Here is a 12,911-nt window from a genome sequence, read left to right as displayed (position 1 = left end):
TCTTATTATTAATATCTTACATTAATGTGGTCCATGTTGTTGCATTTAATGAACTGATATTGATACGTTACTAGTAACTAGAGTCTATGGTTCACTTTGTGTTGCACAGGTACATGAGGTTTGACAAATGCATAACGTTGTGCGTCACACAGAGTAGTTTCACTGTCTAAACGTGCCCTGTGTTCCCCCGTTCACTCCTTCTTTGCCCCAGGCAACCTTGGGCCCCAGGCAACCTTGGACCTTTTCCCTATCTTTATTGTTTTGCATTTTCCAGAAAGTCATGTAGTTGGAATCAGACAGTATGTAACCTCTTCAGAGCAGCTTCTTTCACTTAGCAGTATGCATTTATGGTTCTTCCATGTCTTTTTGCTGTTTTTTCTTTTTTAATATAGGCATTTAAATTTCCCTCTTAGCACTGCCTTTGCTGCATCCCGTGCAATTTTTTTTTTTTTACATCCCGTGCATTTTGATATGTTGTTTTTTCATTTACCTTGAGATATTTACTGATTTCTCTTGTAGTTTCTTCCTTGACCCACTGGTTGTTTAAGGGTGTGTTGTTGAGCCTCCATATGTTTGTGAATTTTCTGGCCCCCTGTTGCTATTGATTTCCAACTTAATTCCATTTCCCCCATGTCTTTTTGTAGCTTACTAGCTCATTTCTTTTTTTTTTTTTACTGAATAGTGTTCCATTATATGGATGGACCACAGTTTATCCATTCACCTCTGGAAGGACCTCTTGTTGCTTCTGATTTTATACAATTATGAGTAAAGCTGCTATAAACATTTGTGTGCAGATTTTTGTGTAGACAAAAGCTTTCAGCTCCTTTGGATGAATACTTAGGACCACCTTTGCTGGATTGTATGGTGAGATTGTGTTTAGCTTTGTAAGACATTATTTCTAGACTGTCTTCCAAAGTGGCTGTACCATGTATCATTCCCATCAGCAACAAATGAGAGTTCCTTTGGCTTCACGTCCTCACCAGCATTTGGTTGTTGGTGTTTTGGATTTTAGCTATCCTAATAGGTATGTTGTTAATGACATTTAATGTTGGACTTATTAAGAAGTAGTTTATCTTTTTTTTAGGTGTATAGTTCTAGATAAGTTTTGACAGACATATTCAGTCATGTAACACCTTAGCCAAGGCATGGAACATTTCCATCGCCTTAAAATGTTCTCTTATGCCCCTTTATAGACAGTCCTCTTCTCCCACCCCAGCCTCTGGCAACCACTGATCTGTTTTCTATCCTATCATTTTGCTGTTTCCAGAATGTCATATAAATGGAATCCTATAATCTGTAGCCTTTTATATCTGGATTCTTTCCCTTAGCATAGTGGTTTTGAAGATTTATCCATGTTGCTGTGTTCATCAGTGGTTCATTCCTTTTTATTGCTGAATAGTATTCCATATTCCATTGAATGGAAATTCCACTGACTTTGTTTATCCATTCATCTGTTTGTGCACACCTGAACTATTTACAGTTTGTAACTTTTGAATAAAACTGCTATGAATATTCTTTGTGTGGATGTGTGTTTTCTTTTTCTCTGATAAATAATGAGAAATGGGATTGCTGGCTCATAGAATAAGTGTATGTTTAACTCAGGAAACCATCAGACTGTGGTTCACAGCAACTAGACCATTTTATGCTCCCATGATGTGTGATGTGTGAGAGTTCCAGTTGCTCTGTGTCCTCACCAACACTTGGTAGTATCAGTTTTAAAATTTCTTATTTTAGCCATTCTAAGTGGTTTGCCTTATAGACTTTTCAATACATGTACACATGTGTGGGGGAATGTGTGCACATATAAAATAGCAAATACTTATTAGGCACTTAATGTGAGCCAGGCCATGTTAGAAGCATTTTATATGCATTAGCTCATCCAAGTAATTCAAAGCAACCCTCTGAGATTGATATTATTATAAGTTCTATTTTAAAGATGAGGCAACAGACAGACAGAAGTTAAGTCTCATGCACGTGGCCACCCAACTGGCGAGTGGTGGAGCCAGAGTATGTACCCAGGTAAGCTTGTCTCTTAGCCGGTTTGTTCTCCTGCCCAGGTAACTTGAGTTTAGGAACCCTCTAGAATTGCTCAGCTGGCAGAAGGCCTTAGCTCTCGTCCTGGGTCTCGATGCACTCTGGGGTGCATTCCTGAGCCTCTTAGTCTACTTCCTGAGTGGATAGCACCTCCTGGCTCATCTTCTCTGTGCTAAGTTGAACTTGCTTCAGCCCTGGAGTTGACAAGCTCTGGGAGGAAAAAGCCTGATGGAAGGAAGCACAAAGCTTGCTGGGCACCTGGGCCATCTCCCTTTTGCCCTGTGGGAGAAGCCCAGTGACTTGGAATGTGGAAATTATCCTGCAACGTGGTTTCCTGTTGCATCTCAGCAGGGACGAAGGGCTCAGGTATGTTACTGGCTGGCTTTACCTGTCCCTCTGGGTCTACTGCCTCTAAAGTTTATGACTGCTGTGGTTCTAGGCTCTTTCTGGAGCCTCCTGAAGAATAATCAATTCTATTACATAAACATTTGGAAGAGCACAAAATCAGAGAAACTCCTTTAAGAGCCTAGGTAATGTGTCTTTCTGGAAAGTTCCAGAACTGTGCAAAATGAAATACAATTACAGTCCTAAAATCCAAACACAAATGCCACCTGCTTGATAAAGAAGTCAGCATGAGTCAATGCTTAACTCCAAAGGGTAGAGATGCTGATGTTTGGCTTTGAAGCATGCTGAGAGGTGGGTGGAGGGAAACCTGGGAGATGGGAAGGTATTTTAGAGCCCCTCAGATTACCACAAGCAGGCAGGGTTTTTTGGGGGTGGATGAGCAGCTACCAGGTGGTATGCTTCCCCGCCAGGGAGCTCTCACCCCTCCCTCCTCTCAAGTCCTCCCTCCTTCCATGCACAGACCATTTCATTTTACAACTCCTTGTACCATATCTTTCTTCTTCAACTCTGACATTTTCCTATACATCACTAAATTATTTTAAGCCTGTTTCCTCTATCAGTAAATGCAAAAATCTCATACCTTTCTTTACTATTCATTGAAATGTCAAAGCAAGTATATATTTACTGTCCAAAAAATAACCAAAGCATTGGCAATTTTAGAATATTTTTCAAATTCCCCTTACTCCCTTTCCTCATCAGAGATTCTGATAAACTTTTTAGAAAGTTTAGAAGTATGAAAACTTTTTAGAAAGTTTAGGAAGTTTGGAAGTATGAAAACAGGCCCCACGCCCCCCTTTCCCCCCAACTGGGGCCTGTTTTCACGCTACCTGCCAGCCTTTTGGAAATCTTCTGTCCATAGAAGGTCTTCTAGGCCCTAAAAACTCTGGGCCTGATTTTATACCATTATGAGTAAAGCTGCTATAAACATTTGTGTGCAGATTTTTGTGTAGACAAAAGCTTTCAGCTCCTCTGGATGAATACTTAGGACCACATTTGCTGGATTGTATGGTAAGATTGTGTTTAGCTTTGTAAGACATTATTTTTAGACTGTCTTCCAAAGTGGCTGTACCATGTATCATTCCCATCAGGTATATTACTGGCTGGCTTTACCTGTCCCTCTGGGTCTACTGCCTCCAGGCCAGGAAGCAGTAGGCTAAACCCTTGCTGGCTCCAGCCCAGACAGGTTGCTTAGCAAAGCACCACCATGGAAGCAGTGATTCTCTTACATGAACCCCAGGAGGACCAGGCTCTTTCTGCTGAGCTTAGTCCACAGATTGTGGGCTCATGTCTGCAAAACACTGTTTTTTATCCAGGGCCTGGGGCTGGCATCCTGGAAGGGAGTGTGGGGCTGTGGCTGCCCAGTTAGGGCATGTGAGGGATGGGCCTGTTTGCCTGTGAGGGTGATGGGATAGTGTGGGATGTGAGGAGGTGATTCCAGATCTGGAAAGATCCTAGGCAGCTTGAGCCATCTGCTGACCTGGTTCTCAGGGTCATTAGCTGCGTCAATAGGTAGAGTCATCCTAATGAAGTTTTGCAGTTACTTTTCTACAATTTATATCCGACCAAGCTTTAAAAAGATTCTAACTCCTATGTGTGTAATGAGGTGGAGAAGCTTACTCACCCTACTTTCTCTTAGGAAGGAGGCTGTCTTTGTACCAAAAAGGCCTTGAACAAGGCTTCAGAGAAGGGAGGAGTTTGCTCTGCCTGACAGAGGGAGAGGAATTGTGCTTTTTGATCCTGAAAGGAGAAAGAAGAAAAAGGAGAGAAAAGCAGTGGTGAAGAGAGCAAGAAACAGGGATGAACTGAAAGGCCGGTGAAAGAAGCACCAGAAGGCTGGGGACCCTTCGAGTTGGGGGACACCCACCGTGCTTGCAAAGGCTGTAGTAATGTTGCCTTTAGCTCCTCCATCATCGTGAAATTGCTAGTGAGCTCTGCCCAATCTGTCGCATCTCTGCAAGAGTAGACTATTTGAAGGAAGCTTGCAGGGCTTTGAGTCTTCAGTCCACGGAGCAGTGTGTGTAGATTCAGGCCGGAGGAGGGGAACCACCAGGAGCCTGCGAAGCCCAAGGGGGGATGGTTTGCCCTTCTGTCCAGGCCCTGGAATTACGTCTAGACCTCTGAGTGGCGAGGCTGTGCAGCCGACGTCTACAAGTCACTTCTAGTGTGGACTAAAGACGGAAGGAATTGCTATTCTGATTTCAGTATTTAAGGGAAGGGATGGGCGGCAGATTTTCCTCCTGAAGGGCGTGGAAAGCTGAATGAAGTGGTATTAGCAAATCAGCTCAATACTAGTATTGGGGTAATCGTCTGAAACTATTTGGGGTGTATTGTAGGATACCTATCAGATGGTACCAGAGGGCAGGACAGTTTGGCATCTAGGCAAGGCTAGTCAATGAGTGTCTTTCTTCTGTGAGCTAAAAGTCACATTTTCTGGATTCCCCCCCCCCCCCGATTTTAACTGTAATCTCTAAATATTAGGAAACAGATTAAAAAGTCTAACAAAGAAAATCAAAGCTGCTTATAATTCCACCTGCCAGAAATAAATCACCATTAACATTTTGGTGTGTATAATGTATAAAATTGAGATGATTTTTATCATAGAAAATAGACAAGTGGATAGCTAGAATCATATATAATATATGCATATATGCTATATGTTTTTTTCCATTTAACATATCATGAGCTTCTTCCTTGTCATTAAATGTTGTTTCAAAGCATGTTTAATAATTGCATAGTAATCCATCACATAGTTATTCTATAATTGATTTAATCATTGTCTCTAGTATTATCCATTTAGGTCGTTTCGTGTCTTTTGCCATTATAAATAATATTACGATAAATATCCTCGTACATAAATCTGACTGTATTTCTGTTTATTTCCTTTGGATAAATTCCTAGAAGTGGAACTTCTGGATGAAAGACCCTTTAAAGGTCTAATTACCGTGCAAATTGTACCATTCTGTACCAAAATTATATCAGTGTATACTCCCAGAAGCTGTAGGTAAGGGTATCCACTTAAATCTAGTCTAGACAGCATCAGGTATTCTAATTTTAAAGGCTTTAATTGAATGGTTAATGAAAAAATTACCCAGATGTCAGTTCCTTTGTACGCTTTACATTCTTGTGTGCTTGTGCACATTTAGGCATGCTTATTACTTTGAATACATAGTTTTTATTTGCTTGCTTCACTTATTTCCAAGTCTTTATAATTTTTAAAATCGAGTTTTGTAATATAAATAACCATCTCATGTTGTTAGAATTCTAGTTTTTTTTTTCTTACTGTTTTTTGCTCTCCTGCCAAAATCAGTCTGAGGCATATCACTTTTGCTAAATTTATATTTTAGAATAAATTTCCAGGAGTGGGGTACCTTGGCTGGAGGCCATGGCTGTTTTTAAGGTTCTTGAGTTAGCCGAATAGATTTATTTTCGAAAGAGTTGTACCAATCTGTTGTGCTGCCAGAATCGTATCAGTTTCACCCCATGCAGGCTCCCAGAAGGGGGACGGAGGCCAGCCTCGGGGAAGGCAGAGCTTCTCAGGGGCTGCTTGGGGCTGGGGGCACCCAAGGAGTACTCCCAGCACAAACAGGTACCATGGATGTGGGGCATTTCTTGCACATCTGCAACAGGAGTTTTGCAGACCATGTAAGAGTGTTTGGCCCTGCCCTTAGCAGATGTGACACTGACCCCAGGAGGTGTCCAGAGAACAATCAGATAACAAGCAGTCCAGGCAGGATGTGCTATAACCGGTCTGCTCCCTGCCGCCACCCTCCACCTCAGTCATGCTTGCCCCACTGCCAGTTCATTCTCCCCACAGGTGCCTTCTTTTTTCTTTCCTTAGTTCTGTAAGCTCTGGGACTCCCAAAATCTCTACTTGGCTAAAGTGTCCCATGTTTCAATTGAACCCATTTCTTGTAAACATGCTTTCTGTTTTTTTCTGTCAGGCTGGGCTCTGGTTTGAATGAGCGTAGAAAAGGCTGTCCTTTTTTTCACCTGGGGTGCCCCACCCCTGCCCCAGGAGCCGCCGCTTTTGGGGGGAGTTCCAGCCTTGTTGTGGTTCATCTGAGACTGCCCTGCTCTCAGTTGCTTTCAGATGTTAAGGCTGAAATGGCCCAGTGCTGGGGTTCTGGGTGCTTAGCCCTTACTCTATGACCTTGAGCAAGGAAGTATCCTTCCCACTCTGGCCCCTATTTTCTTAGAGAAGGGTTGGCCTCGATGATTCTATGATACGCACATGTAGAAAGGTATTATTGTTCTCATCTTGTGTGAACAGGATACAGTATTTTGGAATCCTGGGATTTTGTAAAACCAGCATCACTGCCCGGGGACTTGGCCTGCTGCTTTTGAACCCTACCATCCCCCTCACCTCTGCCCTCAGCAGCCTCATTACATTAATTCATTCATCCATTTTTATTAAATGGCTGTTATGCATGGCCCTGTGTTGGTGACGGGCTGGGGGTGAGCGGGTCCTGTGGTCCTTACAGAGGTTCATAGAATCAGTCCCTGACCCCCCAGTGCTTTGCAGCCTGGCAGATGAGATGGGCAATGGGCAGTAAGTAGCCGGAACCTTAGACAGGTGCAAACCTAACACTCTCTGTTCGGAGGAGGAAGAGTCCATTTCTGGCAGGGTGATCTGGAAGATTCCTAGAGAAGGTGGCACTGAGCCTTGAAGGGCAGCTGGGGTGGTGATAGACATGGTAGAGGGAACAGCGTGGCGGGGCCAGGAGATAGGATGGGCAGGCGTGACCTTCTATTCCTATTGCTGTTTCTTCTCGTCGTGTTCCCATACCGTCACTTATTTAATGGTAAATATGATAATAAGTATAATAAATATTTAAAGCATGTTGCTATCCTTCCTTAGCCAACTAGGTATTACTCAGTCCGCATTTAATTTGGGCATGGCCTGTGGTGTTCCCTCCTTCCTTGCCTCCAGGAAAGATTGTTTTGGCTCTGAAGATTCTTTCCCCAACATTTCTTTGTGCCCTTTCCTTCCTGAATCCCTCCCCACCCCACCCATCATGGAACCTGCCCTCTCTGGCCACCACCCGAACCCTCCAAGCCTGCGCCTTTGCTTCCCAGCCTTTCCCCTCAGCCACTTGGAGCAGGACCTGGCGGGGCAAGATTCTTTTCTGTTCAAATTCTACTGCTAGTGAAGTCCTCTCCCAGATGCACGGGTTTCCAGAGGGGCCTTCCAGAGACGAGACCTCTGTGGAGGACCAAGAGACACCCTCGCGGTGACCTTCTCTGGCAGGCAGGAGGCAGGCAGGCTGGTGAAAGAGATGGAGTGTGGGAGGTGGCAGCCGGGCCATCCTTCCCCCAGCCCAGGGGTCCCCATAACCTTGCCTCTGCAACAGCCGCCGCCCCCCCCCCCCCCAAGTCTGCATTCAGGGGCTGCTGCTGCCTGTTTGTCCCTGACGGAAAAGACTTCCTGCCGGGCTCACCCGGCCACCGGCCTCCCTGCCTCTGCCCAGGGCCCCTCTGCCAAGCCTCACAGTCCAGCCCGGTGAGAGGGGTGCTTACAGCCGGGAGGCCCGCCTCCTAGCCCCCGAATTCCGTGAAAATGCCCCCTCTCCTCTGCAGTGGGGAGACCCACCCCCAGAACAGCCAGGCCTCAGGGACCCCTCAATACCACGGCCTGGGGATGTGACTGTCCCATGGAGCCCGGAGCCCCAGCCCCTCAGCCCAGCAGAGGGTTGGAAAGTCTCGAGGCCAGTCTGTCGCATCCGGAGGCAGAAAGCCATATTCTAGCTTCCTTCAGCCCTGGATTCTCAGACTTGTCTTCAGGAACTTTGGATTTAGTTTTCTCTCAGCCCATGTCTTTTGCCAAGATTAAGGCTCTTTGGAACTTGTTCTTTTGGCAGGAGGGCTCCCTTTGATGACTGTGTCAAATGAGATGGAATCTGGCCAGGTTGTTATAGGAACTCAGGAGAATCCCTGGAGTGGGAAAAATAATGAGAACACGGGGCCATTCACCATTCAGGGTTGGAAAGTAGAGCGCTCATTGTCCGGGTCTGCAGAGGCTGTCCCTGCGGGAGGAAGCAGGCGTGGGGGTGGCGGAGCTTAATGTATCAGGAGGAGGCTTGGGGGGATTGGACGTGTGTGGGGAGGGGGCATGGGCAGAGCGAGGGTCTGACTAAACTCTGGGTCCAAATACTAAATTTCTCACACACGGTCTCTGCGACCTTAAGCAAGTCAAAACGAGCAATCTCTGTGACCCCATTTTTACTGAAAAATAAATGTATTAGGTCTAGAAGGAAAATCATCCTCACCTTTGCAGTGGTTATCTCAGTGGTGTGATCACAGATGATTAACTTTTTTTTTGTTTTTCTATTTTTTTTCTGACATTTTCTGCAAGCATCATGGATTACTTATATAATCTGAAAAAAAACTGCAAAGCTCTCTTCACTTTAGAAACAGATTCCAGAAGAACTCTTTGGAATCTAGGAATTGATATATTCGAAAGGGGAGGGTTAGAATTTTCTAGCGTTCAGTTTGCTCCTAAGTAAGAAAACATTTTTCTGACCCAACTGCTGATGGTTCTGCCATGAGCCAGCGCTGGGTTAGGCTGTGCTGGGGCGGGTCCTTTGCGCCCAGGATGTGCTCTATGCCCTGACGGATGGAGGGTGGCCTGGCTGGGTGTCTGGGCTGGCAGTTATTCCTGCTGTCACAGGACATAGGTGGTTGTTCATTTCCCATCCTAAGGGACCACCCTGCCGGCTGGCTCAGCAGACCCCCAGTCTACTCTTAGGTGCCAGGTGCCCCTTCTGCTGCTGCATCCTTCTTTTAGACCAAGGGGCTCATGTTGAGCTCTCTATGCACCCCTGGCCTCATTCAACCAATAGCCTCGGTCAAAAGGAAAACAGGATGGCTTCTCTGGGTTTCTTTCTCACACTGGCATCCTTGATTTCTGGGCCCCTCATCTGACACTTGACTTAGGCTGCTTCCTATCACTGTTGTCTGTTAATTTTTTAAGGTGCAATATGCATGTAGTAAATTGCATAAATCTTAAGTTTATGGCTCAAGGATTTTTTTTACATATGTTTGTTTATATGCATGTGTAGGGGGTCAAATAAGGTGCCCCCAAATTTATCTCTGCCTGGCAGCCTGGAAGGTGATTTTATTTGGAAGTACGGTCTTTGTAGATGTAATTAGTTAACACTCTTGAGATGAGATCACCCTGGATTTTGGGTGGGCCCTAAGTCCAATGACTAGTGTCCTTAGAAGAAGAGGAGAGGAAACACAGAGACACAAAGGAGAAGGCCATGGGACCACAAGGCAGAGAGTGGTATTTAGCTGGCACAGCCCAAGGAACACCTGGAGCCAACAGAAGCTGGAAGAGACGAGGAAGGATTCTCCCCTAGAGACTTCAGAGGGAGCATGGCTTTACTGACCCCTTAGTTTTAGACTTCTGGCCTCCAGAACCATGAGAGAATACATTTCTGTTGTTTTAAGCCTCCTAGGTTATGGTGATTTGTTGTGGATCCCCCAGGAAACTAATCCACCCCATGTAACCATCCTGCCAATCAAGATGTTGAACATTTCACCACTCTAGAGGCTCCCCTTCCCAAGTCAGAACCCCCTTCCAAAACATCACTCTGATGACTTCTACCATGATGGGTTAGTTTTGCCTGTTTTTGAACTTGATACATGCTTTTTTGTGTCTGGCTTCTTTCATTATTGTTGTATATGTCAGCTATCTATCGCTATGTTGTAAGTCATCCCAAATTTTAGTGGCTTAAAACAAGTCTATTATTTTGCTCACAGATCTTCATTTTGGTCAGGCTCAGAGGGGATGGCTTATCTCTGGGCACCATCAGCTGGGGTAGCTCAACTTGGGGCTAAAGGATTCATTTTAAGATGGCTCACTTATATGGTGGGCTGGTTATGGCTGACAGTTGGTAGCTTAGATGGAGCTTGGGTCTCTCCATGGACTGCTTGGGCTTCCTTCTTTGGGCTTCCGTGATGTCTGGGTTCCAAGAGCGAGCATCCCAAGAGAAATAGGTTAAAGTGCAAGGCATTTTAATAACCTAGCCTCAGAAGTCACATTGCATCATTTGTGCCATACCCCACTGGATGAGGCCTTCACAAAGGCTAGCCTAGGAAAAAGGGGAGAGGATATCAACTCCACCACTTGACAGGGATGTGGGAAGAGTCCAGAAGAGCATGGAGGACAGGAGATATTCTGGTAGCTCTCTGTATCAGTTGGGTTCTCCAAAGAAACAGAACCAACAGAATTTATTTTATTTATTTAACTTTTTATTTTAAAAAATTGACTATGCAATTATGGAGGATGGCATATCTGAAGTTGTAGGGCATGCAGCAAGCTGGAAATTCTGCCAAGAGTTGAAGTAGTATTTCTTTTCTAGGCAGCCTCAGTCTGCTCTTAAGGCCTTCAGTTGATTAGGTAAGGCCCACCCACATTATGGAGTTTACTCTCCTTTACCTGAAATCAACTCTAATCTCTCTGTAAAATACCTTCGTTGCAACATCTAGGCCTTGTTTGACCAAACAGTGGGATACTGTAGCCTAGGTAAGTTGACACGTAAAATTAACCAATACATCATCTTTGGAAGATACAATCTGCCACATTATGTCTATGGGAGTCTTCCACATTGTTACATGAAAGTAATTTGCTTTTTTACTTTCTATGTAATATTTCATTGTGTATGTGTGTGTGTGCTACAGTTTACTTATTTATTCTACTATTAATCGAGATTTGAGTTATTTCCAGTTTGGGGCTGTTATGAATAGGGCTGGTATCAACATTCTTACACATGTTTTATTTTTTTTGGCAGTGGTGGGGGGAAGGCTGCCTTCTATTCTGGTTGCTGTTTCTTTAGTTTTTAAAGATTTTAACAAATATACAATTTATTTTTTCCCCTCTCTCATCATTTACTGTGGCCATATATACTTTAGTATGTAATTCCCTGCTAGTGTTTTAAAAATGTTTAAAATAAACTATGTAAGTATGACATAAATATATTCTCCTTATGAAACTTTCAACATTACAATTAAGATTAAAATTCCTTTGGACACCCTTTGCTAATTCTGGGGCATTTTCTCCCTACCTCAGAATAATCCCTGTTACCAGTTTGGTGGATCTCCTTTTAGAGCTTTTTTGATGCGTTTGCACACATAAATATTCTTATAGAAAATTTTGGGGTTTTTTTGGGGGGGGGGCGCATGGTCCAGGAATCGAACCTGGGTCTCCAGAATGAAAGGTGAGTGTTCTACCACGGAACCAGAGAATCTTGTTTTATGCGTGGGTGTGGGTTGGTTTGTCCGGTGGGATGAGTGACTTCACACTGATCTGCAGTTTGCTCTGCCCTCCAACAAAACACCTTGGCCGCGTGGCCACGGGTGCACGTGTAGCTCTACTTCACTTTTAAACTGCCAAACAACGGTCCATGGTGTTGCCATCCACCATTGTTTAGCCAGTTCCCCAGGAAGGACATTTAGGTTATAGCTTTAGTTTTTGTTTTGTGTGGGCTCCCTGAACTGGAGGGCGGGACTTAGGCCTTACACACTAAACATTGATACTTGATTGACACCGATGCAATCCCCCAAGGGAAAGATTTGCAGGACCCCCAGATCTGTGCTGTTCATTGACCCTTTTCTTTCCCCTCAGAGACGTCTCCGAGAGGCCGTGCAGCTGCTGGAGGACTATAAGCATGGGACCTTGCGCCCAGGGGTCACCAATGAGCAGGTAACGCTCCTGGAGGTGGGAGTGATGCAGGCAGGGGAGGGGAGGGAAGGTAGTAAATACCCAGCTCCTCCCCAGTCCCAGGCCCACCTTTCCCCACCACAGGAGCTACTTCTGAGGACATCTGGCTCTTTGGAGGGGACCAGATCTCTGCCATGTTCTGGGTCTGATGGGAGAATGGGGGTTGACAAGGCTAGAAAGGCCCAGAGGCGTTTGCGCTGGCTCACGGGATCTGACGCTGTGCGCCTCTTCCCATTCCACAACCAGGAATATCATGGTGGTAGGTGAAATCAGCCATCGAAGGAGTAGTTACACTATGGAAATTAGCAAATGCTTCAAATCAGGACTTTTATCCTAAAGAACCAGTTATTAAACACTCGTCAGCGTACCACTGCCTAAAAATTCATGTAGGAACTTGAACTAGACCTAACTGAGATGGCAATGGTTGTGTTAAGTTTTGCAGAGGGGTAGAGAGAGTTAGTGCAGGGAAACTTTAATGATTACAGAGACGGTTAATGTGCCAAAGTGCTTCTTTTTGTTTATAAGTTTTACTTCAACTTTTTTTTTTTTTGGTATGCTTTGTGGTGGGATCACATTTCATTATTTTTCCATGTGAGGATCCTGTTATTTCAGCACCATTTGTTGACTGTTTTTTGCTTGTTTGTTTTTTGGGAAGTGCATGGACTGGGAATCAAACCCAGGTCTCCCACATGGCAGGCAAAAATTCTACCACTGAACTACCCTTGAATCCCCTACTTCAACAATTTTTAAA

General features: G+C 44.7%; 1 protein-coding gene across 4 annotated transcripts in view; it reads left to right on the top strand.

The window, feature by feature from the left end:
• SFXN5 (sideroflexin 5) overlaps positions 1–12,911 on the top strand; it is a 136,440-nt gene that overhangs the window by 21,819 nt on the left and 101,710 nt on the right. For all 4 annotated transcript variants that reach the window (XM_077134559.1, XM_077134562.1, XM_077134560.1 and 1 more), the window contains exon 3: positions 12,065–12,142. In XM_077134559.1, coding sequence (XP_076990674.1) covers positions 12,065–12,142 — 78 coding nt within the window. The remainder of the gene's footprint in view (positions 1–12,064; positions 12,143–12,911) is intronic.

Source organism: Tamandua tetradactyla, chromosome 17, assembly GCF_023851605.1.
Source record: "Tamandua tetradactyla isolate mTamTet1 chromosome 17, mTamTet1.pri, whole genome shotgun sequence".
NCBI lineage: Eukaryota > Metazoa > Chordata > Mammalia > Pilosa > Myrmecophagidae > Tamandua > Tamandua tetradactyla.
The sequence above is the reverse complement of the archived record's forward strand: the minus strand, read 5'-3'. Positions and strand labels throughout refer to the sequence as shown.